Genomic DNA, 12,030 nt, shown 5'->3' with positions numbered 1-12,030 from the left:
TCGATTTCGGTGAAGCTCCGGATCTTCACCAAGAAGAACCAGTAATCGGAGGGAATAACCAATCAGCTCTCAACCGAATCAATTACCCCAAGTAACGAGGATTATCAACAAACTGGCTCGTCCTGTGCTCTTCTAGCCGAAGAAAGCTGCAGGAAGCAACCATGAAAAGCTACACAAGGAAAGCCCTTTGCTGTTTGAAACCCGACCAAGGTTCCTCGACAGCTGCTAAACATTCACAAGTGGTACATAGTACGTACACGAGCAGCCCAATGCGAGTCCTTGAGACCTTGAGACAAGCGAATATCGCGTTGATAATGAGTAACCACGTGATGCGAACCTCTGGACCAATCTACCTTAAGCAGGTGTTACACAAGCACCAGACGAACCGGTCAGATCCGTTGGCAGGTGCGCTCTCTTTTACAGGATCACATCTCCATATGAACAATGACATAATGAACCCTTTTCTCGCATGTTCGATTGTCTCGATCTTTTGCAGGAACACTTCCTGGATTGCAGTTCCCAATTGTTGCACCAAAGTTAAATGGACGTCGCTCAGCATATTCTTCATGTGTAAAGCCCATGTTGTATGTTGTGGAATAATTTCTGTTCAGTATGGAAAGAGCAAGAAGAGAACAAAGACCCGAAACACACCTGTATCTTCATTCCTTTGTCCAGGGTCTTCACATACTCCTCTGCATCGAAAACAAGCTCAGACAAAGTACGGAACTTCCTCACCTGTGCACAGAACCACAAAACAACACAGAGTAACAAACTAGAGAGTTCACAGGACACGATACCCCACGGTGTTCGAGTATGTACAGGAGAGCATTGCCGTTCGCGGCGGTTACGTCCTTGAAAATCCCCGCGAACCGCAAATACACAAACTTAGGGGGTAATGGGAAAAATGGGGTTTGGGACTTCAACGGCTCTCTTACAGTATAAACTAGTATAAAATCCCATCAAAAATGACAGGTTGCAGTTATTTTATTCGAAATATTCAAGGAGACTGGAAAATATGATGTTTCGGGGCAAGAAGCGTGATTTTAAAACACGGCGTGGTCAAATATAACCCTGTTTTCTTTATCTTCTGGGACATTTCATTTCAACGGTCCAGCTTCGTGGACATGCCAAAGTCTGAAGCCTCGGCCTAGCGTCAGGTGTGCTCATATCTTTATTTATTTATTAGACATCCTTTACAGACGTAAACGAACACTCGTTTTACCCTGCGCGCGTTACACATCACGTGCAGTGGATCTTATTGTTATTTTTAAAAACGTTTCTGTACACCGTCCTTGAGGCTCGGTTTGCAAGTCGCCGTCGACATTTCCAATAGAAGAGACGTAATTACTCTTTTATGGAAAATGTTTTTCGAGATTTATGTTAATCTTCCAAGATCGACCGAAGTGAACACACGTTTTTTTTTTGTTTGTTTTGTATACCTTGTCGAGGCTCGTATGAGAGCTAACACACTACGCAGAGCAAGGGGGGCATGAGACGAGAGGGGCGGAAGTGGGAAGGACAAAACAGCGGGGAACAGAGACATTAGATCTGTGGAAGGGAGAGGGATGGGGTGGGGAACTTGGGGAATACAAAATGGACATTACAGGGACTTTCAGGAAGGAAGACAGGAAGTTTGACAGAGGTGGGCTTGGTGTGGATTAACGGGGGTAGAAAAGATCAAGGATTTGGATGGGAGATGATAAGAGGTGGTGGTAAACAGCTGTTTTGAAGTCATTGAGGACCTCCATCCATTGTTGGGAGAGCAGAAGCAGCATATCCAGGGTAGAGTGACCTTGTCTGAAACCAAATTGATGATCGCAAATCAGGCCATTGGAGAAGAGGAAAGATTTGATGTCTGAAGCGATGATGGATTCCATAACCTTGCTGATGATTGGGAGAAGGCTGATTGGTCTGTCGTGAAAAATCGTCGGAATACAGTTGATACTGCCAAAAGTAATCTTATAATAAATAGAGGTTGTGTGGCTGTCGCTATGTCACCATTATTCACTTCTCGAATGGTCGCAGCACTGACCAATCGGGTGTTATCAGGTGTATCCGCATCAGCAAGCAACGGTCCATCTTGGTGGTGTGGCGTCTCGAACACACACTTACCTCACCTTGTGTTTCTTCGTACATTCCTCTCGATTCTGCCGTCTTCGACAGCAGTGATAACAATGAAGGTGTTTTCTGTATTGATCGTGGTGCTATCCTTACATCGTTGCAACGCTCACCTCCACTCATCGTGCTAACGCTCACCTCTACTCGGGATAAGAAATACGTGGAACATTCTGGAGATTTTGCGGACAAGTCATGCGATTTGTCTACTTACTCTTGACAATTTCAGTATTTTACAAGTACCTTTGTTTTACCGTAAAAAAACGTGCTCACGACTTTCGGTACGGCCATCGTACATAATTTGTACGGAAAATATTTTCTAACGGCAATATGTGTTTGTGAAATTAAAAAAATAATAAACACAAAGGAACTTGGTCAGTCTTGGACCGTTGTGAGGATCTCATTCGTGGAACATTTTGAACATCCAAAGTACCGAGACATGCACGACGCAGCACACCTTTGTGGAAAGCTGGGACCAGCACTGCCGGCAGGTGCGGGAAGTGAAGTCTCCAAACTTCACTTTCTCCCAATCCATTTGATACTCCGCACTGTTGTACCTGAAGTTATCATTTTCCGGAAGCAGGGCTTTCATCTGGTCCAGGAGCAAAAGCAAATGCTCTTTGGTCCAAGGGTCTTCAGGCAAAAAGTACAAAATCAGTCATGAAGCCGACACCTTCGAGCAACTCAAAACAAGGATTAACGTGACGTCAGGGAATTCCTGCACTCTTGAAATAATAAAACCTTCTTACCGGGCTGCTCGTTCACCGGAACATCTCTGTCCGGACCCCGGGTCTTGTCCTGCGCTTCTCCATTCATTGCGGCACCAAACAAGCCGTTCCTTTGCACGTCAGCATCTGGCGCACAAAAACCAGTCGGTTGGATTGGTAACCAGGTAAGGAGGAGGGAGCTGGCAGTGAGAGGGTGGAAAAGATCACCAAAGACCACGTCCTGTATTAGAATCTGTAACATCGTTCAGGGTTCTCATCAATCCATACATCCTTATCCAAGCAAACTCATCCTTCCACACCTCTACCTCCAAACTACCATCCCCTGGTCACGATTGCCTCCCAAATACCCAAACCTATTTCCCCGTCCGATCTCCTTCCCCTCTTACCCGATATTAATTTATTTTCTTCACTGCCCGACTCGCTTCACCTCAATCTTCCCCAAACTCATCGTCGGTCCATGTTTCCCAAATGCCTCCTTCCACTCCCCCAGCACTTCCTGTACCTCCCACCCACTCCACACCACAACAGCCAGATAATCTGCGTACAGCATCCTCCCCATCACTACTCCTTTTCGTGTTTACCCTCCTGCTTTACCAGCTCCATCACCATCAATCCCTCCACACCCTCATTCAAGAAACTGCACCCACCTGGATTATCCTTTGCACCTCTACCTCCGACCCTGCCATCTTCTCTACCCTCGTTAAAACCCCCTCCTCCCCCAAGCTCACTAGACCAGACCTCTGCAAAGACCCCCTTAGACCCTGAACTTTTTCTGCCGTCAACAAACTTTGATACATCACGGGTGATGAAGGTTGTGCTCAAGTTTCATTGAAAGTGTGTGTGTCGTTTCAGAGAAGAGAGCAAATTCCTCTTATTATTTAAAAAAAAAAATTGGTGGGGGGGATGGGGGGAGGGGTAAAACGAACGACCCTCACCGATTCCCGAGGCCGTCGGCGCCAAATCCGCCTCCAGCCCGGGCCTGGCTTGGCTCGAGCCGGCCACGCTTGCCTCGGCGTCCGATCCGAATCCATTTGTCGCTTGAACTTTCTTATCGACCTCCATCCTCCCCCTCTCCTCCTCTCGGCAATTTTTAAAAAATCTTTCACTCCCGAGTAGTGAGGAACGAGCCTCCACAAGCACTCGGTGCTTGGCAACTGCAGTTCCCGCCAAAACTCTCCGCTCACTTAGTGACGTCACGTGACGAGTTCCCTCTTCAAAATCTCCTTCATTCAATTAAAGTTTATATATATATTTTTTAGTTTCCAATCTCGCTTTATTCAAATGAATCCACTCGTTTCGGTCGACGTCCGCTCGGAAATATTCCACACAGCCAACGCTCACGCACTCCCTCGAATGGCACGATTGGAGTTCCCGTTCGAGCTCACGCTTCCTCCGCGATACACCTCAAGAGTGAAATAACGGGCCGGACGGCCGGGGAGTTCCGAGAGCGGGAAAAGGCTTCACGTTCAACACGTCACGGGACGGACGACGCGTGCGTTCAATTCACAATAATTTCCTCAGGTTGTGTTTCACTTTGTTCGATTATCATTTTAAAAAGTTTCTATTTTAAAATATAAACCGAAGACGTGGGCATAATTTATGCGCATGACGTCACTCAGTATCATAATTTATGTACATGACGTCACTCATTTTCATAATTTATGCACATGACGTCCCTCATTATCATAATTTATGCACATTTCTTTTTTGAAAGCTTTGACTGAAGCTTCAGCGTTGTAGAGTCGTTTCTTGCCCACCTCAACAACAACAACAACAACAACAACAACAACAACAACAACAACACGCTCTGATGATTTACATGAGAGAGTTCGGACCTCCGCCTCGTGTGTGTTCGTACGTGGGGCTCTGCTGTTCGTGTGACAGGCCCGAGCCCCCTCTCGGATAGACTCGGCCTTCTCTAGTCTAGATCGGGTACACGACGAGAAGATATTTATTAATATGTCTGTGAGTGGTGTAGGACACGTGACCAGCCGTCCGAGCGACGAGGCCGACATGGCGACTCACCGTTTCGGATTTCCCGACGCCGCGCACGACGGTGGACGGTCAATGGCCGTGACCTCCCCGTGGCCTTCCTCAACAGTCGTCGATGACTCGGCACATCAGGCACCCGTCCTTCCGTGCACGTCTCCCACCACGTACGTGGCCGTGCACGCGCCGGATATCCGTGCGGCCTACCCAGAGTACGGGGAAGTGGTCGTGCCAGCGACGACGGGTACGGCGTACACCGAACTCGGGTACACCCAGGGAGGGCGCCAACTACCACCATCACCACCACCACCACCACCACCTGCAACTACCCAGGCTCTTCAGATGACACGGACCACCGACACGGTGGGGACGGTGTGCAGCACCTTCGCAGCGACATTTACAGGTACACGTCATGCTCAGAGTGAATCGGCTGTTTATTCAGTGGCAACATCATCCGATCAGCAGCAACAACAACAACAACAAAACAACGACAACATCAACAACAACAACATAAAACACTGTACGAATGTTCGAACATCGACACGTCATTTGAAGCCTCCACATCTACACGACTGTGACGTTTGCGAGATCGTTTGTGCCGGTCCACAGGAACACCAGGAACACCTGGATGGGAAGAAGCATAAGAGGAAGGAAACGGAGTGGAATTGTGGGAATTTGGGACATGTTTGTCCTTGGCCCGATATCGATGGACTTCGACATCAGCGGTTAGTGCGTTGCGACCTGTGCGACGTTATCTGCTGTGGTCGTGACGAATACTCGACTCACGTTGGAGGAGCCAAGCACCGAAAGGTCGTGCGGATGTACATCAGCCTGGGCAAGCCAATTCCCTCCAGGAATTCCACGGTTTTTATTCAGATCGCGAATGACAGCGGAACTAGCAACACTGCGACTGGGAATGCTGACGCTACTGACTCCCCGGTTTCATCATCTCACACCAGCACAACCAGTTCTGTTGAGGAGGCCGTCGACCGAAACGTCATTTTAATGGATGGTGTGGAGCAGGTAGTCGGTGATACGACAAGGGAGGAATGTCCGAATCCAGACAGTGGTGACGGTCCTCCGGCTCGTTCGGACAGGAGCGAGCTGTTGTCTGAAACTGCAACCACTCCTCGAGCCGATGGATGCTCGAGTGATGGGGAGGATGCTCCACCTGTGGAAGTCGACCACCTCGAGGAGGTTCGTGACGATGAAGGTCAGTGCCAGTGTCATTTCGATGACCCCGACGGCAAAGAGGTTCATAAGAAAAGTTGGCGCCGTCATCGACCTTCCAAGGAAAAGGTGAACCCCGAGCTGCAGGTGGAGGTGAAGGATCGTGTATGTATGTCCAAGATGCAGGATGACCTCAGACAGATATGCCATGATGAGTATTGGAGACGTTGGAAGAAAGAACACCGGCGGGTTGAAGGGGTGTGCACTGAGATGTTCTGGAGGTTCGATGAGCTGCTGAAGCAGACTGGGGAGCGGCGAGGTCCCGATGGCCTTCTGGAGTCTGTACCTCGTCTTCGACATCCACGGGCACCGGCAGTGCAGGTGGTGCGATTGCCGAATGAGTACGAAGACCGTCCCGTGATGACCCACCACATGGCCATCCGTCCTCAGAAAATGGAACTCCGGACGGTCCTACGCGTCGTCTGGCACACCGAGCATGCACTCAAGCTGGTGTGCAACCATCTCGCCGAATGGAGAGGCAACACCACCGATGGAGAGGATAGTTCCCAGTGCTCTGAAGGCGGTGAGGGAAAAGAGTCGTCTTCGGGGTGATGAGGGTCGGCTTGCTCGCCAAGAGGTTGCTCTTGCACGGTGACCTCAGCGTGCGGCTGGTGCTGCTGTGCACGGTAAAACCCACCCCCGCACTGTTGCAACGCATTGCCTCCGAGCTACCTGCACGGCTTGCCGCGTTGAGTGAAGAGACCTACGAGGTGCGGAAACATGTGGAGGCAGCGGAGGTGATTATCACTTCGAACTCCGATCCGAAAACCCGAGTCTCCGTCACCCTCACTTCTCCCCTGATGGAAGATGTAACCATGGTAACAGAGGACCTCCTCAACGGGCCAAAGTGCCGTGACGCTCTGGTCGCCATTCGCCGCGCCAACTGGTTCCAGGCAAAAGCCGTCAGGCTACAGTCTTGCGTCGTCGTCATTCGCATCATGAGAGACCTCTGTCGTCGGGTCGCTGCTTGGGCTTGTCTACCGAGCTGGACCATGGAGTTGTTGGTAGAGAAGGCGATCGGCAGTGCCCCCAAGCCTCTCAGGCCGGGATATGCGCTTCGGCGAGTGCTCGAGTGTTTCGCCGCAGGAATCCTGCTTCCCGGTGGACCCGGTCTTCACGACCCGTGTGAGTTGGAGCCCAAGGACGTCTTGAGCTCCATGACGGAGCAGCAACGAGAAATTCTAACTGCCAGCGCCCAGCACGCCCTCAGGTTGATGGCGTCCAAGCAGACCAACAAGCTGCTGGGCTTGGTACCCACCAGGCAGTCTGACTTCGAACTGCCGACCAGGAAACGGAACAGAAACCCTGCACCACGAGCCGACGTCGAGGTCAAGAAGGAATCCTCCAAAGATGTCGTCCATTAAATCAGGAATGTTATTACACACATCAATTGGAATCTTTCTACAGCTGAAGATAATTATTTAATGGTTTCTATCATAATGATTGGTTGCTTCGTTTGCGTTGTATTGTTCGAACCTGGACTCGCTCTTCGAAAGGTGTCGGGGAGGGCTGGGGCCAACCAACACCACCGTGGGGGGGAGGGGGGGCATGGCACGGGACACCATTGTTCATATGTATTGTGGAACGTCCCTCCTGTGGTGACAAGTTTTATACATTTCGAAGAAGTAGATATTTTTTTAACCGCCGCAGGGTACAGATGAGTGTTGCGGGGAGACGACACGGCCTTGATGGGCCTCGTGTCCTCCTGTTTGTCCTTGTTAGTCACAACCTTGTTGTTGTTTCTCAGGTTGAAGTCGAGTATTCAAATCGCACCTTTTTTCCTGTTGCTTTGATGATTCTCTGACAACGTTCTTTGTCGGAATTCAAAGAATGCTTCCCAAGTCTGACATTTATTTCCCAGTTTGTTGTTGTTGTTTTTTCATTATTAAATTTATTTAGATTCTCAAACTTGTGAATTTAATTAAATTATTACTTGAACATCGGTCAATCGAAGGAACTTTGATTCATTACACACCTGCCCCTGTGTATGACGTCTCTCTCACCTCAAAACCTTCCATCACCTGTATATTGTTGCGGGGACGGCCATTAGGGGGGGGGGTAATTGGGGGTAATGTGGACTAGTTATTTCATGAATAAGTGTTTCACACCAATTCTGATGAAACTTGAACACAACCTTCATCACCCGTGATGTACCGTCGATTGTTCACGACATTAATAAAAATCAGGGTTGAAGGGGACGAACTTGATGTTTTAATCCTGGAACAAAGTCTGTTAAATACTCCCCTGATGATACCAACATTGCTCTGATTATAATCAGACCAATTATCAGTTGTAATTATGATAATTATCAGCACGGGAAAGATTGACAGGTTTCCCACCATGGAGATGTGATGAACCCGCTGGGGATTCTTCGTCACTCTTTATGGCCGTAACCGCAGGCCGATTCGCTTGCTTCCAAACTCTGTTAAAATGGTGCATCGAAAACCGTTCAGCGGAGGAAATTGAAACTTTACCACATGTCACGTGACCGCGTGAAGCAGCGCTCACTTCTTTTGAGGTCAACATCGGGTCAATTTTCCAAAATCCTCAATTTTCATCCGATTGACTGGAAATTCGAAGACAATTTTCATATCAGGAAACTGAATTCAACCAGCAATTTATTTATTTATTTTTTAAAAAATCACTACGTGCGGCTCAATGAGATGAGCTCAGGAAGTGGTCGTACGTTTGAATCCGGACAAAAATAAACCGATCAGAACCAAAAACAAAGGCCGAGAATCGGTTAAACGTCATTTAATTCATTGACTCAGGGATATAACAATGTGAATAAAGTTTTAATTTAAAGTATCAGCTTTCTGAAATGTTAACACACGATAGAGGTTCTTATTATACGTGTGTGTGACGTTTCTTGAGTTCGAACAAGGTTAAAATGAACACAGGAGAGAGAGAGAGGCTGTTAATACCTTTGGGGGAAAAGGAAAAGCAGCAATTTGTAGAAAAAAATATAAAAAAAATAATAAAATGTTTATTACAAGTCACAGTGACACGACGTGTTAACATGACGTCAAGCTCGTCGATGTGCACGTACGGAGCGTCCGCTCAACCTTGTACGTGTCTGTGTTTGGATGAAATAAGAGGAAGCGTGTCCATTTTATCCACCTGAAGATCCTCAGATCGGACGACATTTTGAAAACAAAGCACTTACAATGTAAATATATATATATATATATATATATATATATATATATATATATATATATATATATAATTATGTTCACATTTGGCGGGAAATTCTTCCGGCGTCCCTCCCCGTGAGTACTCACGTGCGGCCTGTGTTGGGATAATAAAAAAGATAAATAGTTAGTACGTATTATGCAGTAGTGTCCGTTTGTGTCGGTGTATCATTCCCTTGAGTCGTAGACATTTTTTCAACGTTGATAAGAATAATGACGTCATGAAGACATGTTTATAATTTTGTTTCGGGATGAAAATCCTGAATTGTGACATGATACTTGCGTGCGTGACGATGGACGATCCGACTGTGAGGATGGCTTGTCCAAATGTTCTTGGCGTTTTGTGTTGTTGGATCGAATAAATCTGCGTCGTATTAGGAGTAAACATCGAAACTCACTAGAGAAGTTTGTTCTCGTGAAGGCAGCGGAAGGTTCCGGCGATGATCAACAACACGACAATCACGGACGAGGTGCCGGCGACGATGGACAGTCCTCCAACCAGCAGCGAGACGATTACGCTCTTGAAAATGTCTCTTTGATCTGTGGATGAAGAAGGTGAACGTTTTCACCTCGTTAAACCTCAGGATATCAAAATGCAAACTCAAGAACCTTTCAAAGAGCAACGATACAGGTAACTGGACGATACAGGTAACTGGACGATACAGGTAAATGAACTTCGGCTACGACACCAGCACAAGTACCTTACCATCTCTCTCAAAAGGGGACCATGATACCTGGCAGGATGACCCAGAGCGAGGCACACTCACGTGTGAGCCCTCAAGATTAGGTTTGGATCTCGGCCCAGCTACAAACTACGACCCTGGTGTCTCACAAGCATGGCGAGGCATCAATGTGTGTGCCATCCGTCGGATGGACCTTATGCTTGACGCCCCGTCTGCCAGCATTAGTTTGTAGACGTTAAATATCCCACTGTGTCTTTTGTGAAGAGTAGGCAGATTATCGCCGGCACCCTGCACAAGTTCCAAATTCCTGCCCAAACCTACACAGTGCTTTGCATCAGTGCCACAGCCACGACCCCCATCAGCAGCACAGCCACGACCCCCATCAGCCCCACAGCCACAGCCCCGTCAGCAGCACAGCCACGCCCCCTATCAGCAGCACATCCACGCCCTCTATCAGCAGCACATCCACGCCCCCCAGACAGACAGAGACAGACAGACAGACAGGTAACCTTGTGTGACGGTGACAAGCCTTTCCTTTCTTGTATCCACACTGACAGTAGATACTTGGGAATGTGTTGCCTCGGTACCCAGGTACCCAGGGGTTTGGGTACCCAGGGGTTTGGGCATCGTCGGCGTCTCTCCCCGTACATCGTTATCGGACGTCGTGCACGTTCCGTCGTCCCATTCCTGCGCACGTCGGACGCTTCTGGTCCCAACGTACGTACACTTGAACACAAGGTAATGTCCATCAGGTGCAGACACATCTTCGTCTTCAGATGTCGGATCAGACGCTCCTGCGGTTGGGACTTGGACGCAGAGGAAAAGAGCACTCGGAGTCATTGAGTGAGCACTTTGGAGTTTTCCTGTTCACAGATAAGTGAAGAGGACAATATGCTCTCACTTCTGTAATCTACAAAGTACGTACGATGTGTTTCGATCATCAAGCCAAAAACCAAATAAATAAATAAAATTAATTTAATAAGTATTTTAATAAATGTTTTTTTTTCTACTTGAACTCGTTAAATACACAAAGCGGGTGCAACATCAAATTTGGCAGGGGGACATTTGGTCCATCATGCCCGCGCCGTCGACGCCACGTTCATAGAATTCAACACGACGATGTCCTCCGAGTCCGTCCTGGAGCACGTGATTCGTTCGGCACCCTCACCTCCCTTTTAGGTGTGCACGCTCGGATCTGACGTGTTAAACCTGGGTTCGAATCCCGATCGAGCTCCAAACTGCCGTCCTGGTGTCTCGCAGGCAAGGCGTCGATGAGTGTGTGCGCCGTCCCTCGGACGGACGGACGGACGTTAAACCGGGCGTCACAGACGTTAGTCGGTGGACCTTATAGATCCCATGATGTCCTTCGTCGAGTTATCCGCGGCAATCTGAACAAATGACAACTTCCTGCTTTCACTTACAACAGGGGGCACTGCATCTGCGGCAACAGCCCACGCCCTCAGCCAATGATACCACTCGCAGCCATGCTCTGCACACAACAGAAGAAGAAGAATAGGAAGAAGAAGAAGAAAAAGAGGAACAAGAGGAAGAGGTTTGCTGTGCCACCATCGTTTTCCCCCAATGGAGGTAAACGAGGAGCACGTCACGGCGACTGTGTGGAACACTTTTAAATGTCGGAGAGTCCCAAACTGTCGCTTTGTCCTTCCACGAGGAGCAGCTGTGTGAAATGACAGAGTTTATATATTTCATGAATCCTTTGAGATGACAGGGAGGGAGGGGACAGTGTGAGGATATGAGTGAAGTGATGACGTCAGACAGGGAGGGACAGTGTGAGATGAGTAAAGTGATGACGTCAGACAGGGAGGGGACAGTGTGAGATGAGTAAAGTGATGACGTCAGACAGGGAGGGAGGGGACAGTGTGAGATGAGTAGAGTGATGACGTCAGACAGGGAGGGAGGGGACAGTGTGAGGAGATGAGTAAAGTGATGTCAGACAGGGAGGGAGGGGACAGTGTGAGATGAGTAGAGTGATGACGTCAGACAGGGAGGGAGGCGACAGTGTGAGGAGATGAGTAAAGTGATGTCAGACAGGGAGGGAGGGGACAGTGTGAGATGAGTAAAGTGATGACG

General features: G+C 48.5%; 3 protein-coding genes across 10 annotated transcripts in view; 1 reads left to right on the top strand and 2 right to left on the bottom strand.

Annotated features, from left to right (window-relative positions):
* Positions 1-4,035, bottom strand: part of LOC147008025 (nucleolar transcription factor 1-like) — a 129,428-nt gene extending 125,393 nt beyond the window's left edge. For 7 of the 8 annotated variants that reach the window (XM_085865760.1, XM_085865758.1, XM_085865761.1 and 4 more), the window contains exons 1-4: positions 3,779-4,035; positions 2,865-2,969; positions 2,573-2,748; positions 652-735 (exon numbers count right to left, since the gene is read on the bottom strand). In XM_085865760.1, the coding sequence (XP_085721886.1) occupies positions 652-735; positions 2,573-2,748; positions 2,865-2,969; positions 3,779-3,905 (492 nt within the window). In that variant the 5' untranslated portion in view covers positions 3,906-4,035. Of the gene's footprint in view, positions 1-651; positions 736-2,572; positions 2,749-2,864; positions 2,970-3,778 lie in introns of those variants that run through there. The other variant, XM_085865764.1, reaches the window with a different exon arrangement.
* A 378-nt stretch (positions 4,036-4,413) lies between these two features.
* On the top strand, positions 4,414-8,004 carry LOC147008024 (zinc finger RNA-binding protein-like). Its single transcript, XM_085865738.1, is given in 2 exon segments — positions 4,414-6,590; positions 6,593-8,004. Coding segments are annotated over 2 exon segments (2,622 nt in total). The 5' UTR covers positions 4,414-4,802; the 3' UTR covers positions 7,427-8,004.
* Positions 8,005-8,800: 796 nt separating this feature from the next.
* Positions 8,801-12,030, bottom strand: part of LOC147008023 (netrin-1-like) — a 17,913-nt gene continuing 14,683 nt past the window's right edge. The window contains exons 6-7 of the mRNA XM_085865752.1: positions 9,655-9,796; positions 8,801-9,353 (exon numbers count right to left, since the gene is read on the bottom strand). Of these exons, the coding sequence (XP_085721878.1) occupies position 9,353; positions 9,655-9,796 (143 nt within the window). The 3' untranslated portion in view covers positions 8,801-9,352. The remainder of the gene's footprint in view (positions 9,354-9,654; positions 9,797-12,030) is intronic.

Source organism: Eptatretus burgeri, chromosome 22 (assembly GCF_056783735.1).
Source record: "Eptatretus burgeri isolate ZD-2024b chromosome 22, Ebu_testis_v1, whole genome shotgun sequence".
NCBI lineage: Eukaryota > Metazoa > Chordata > Myxini > Myxiniformes > Myxinidae > Eptatretus > Eptatretus burgeri.
The sequence above is the reverse complement of the archived record's forward strand: the minus strand, read 5'-3'. Positions and strand labels throughout refer to the sequence as shown.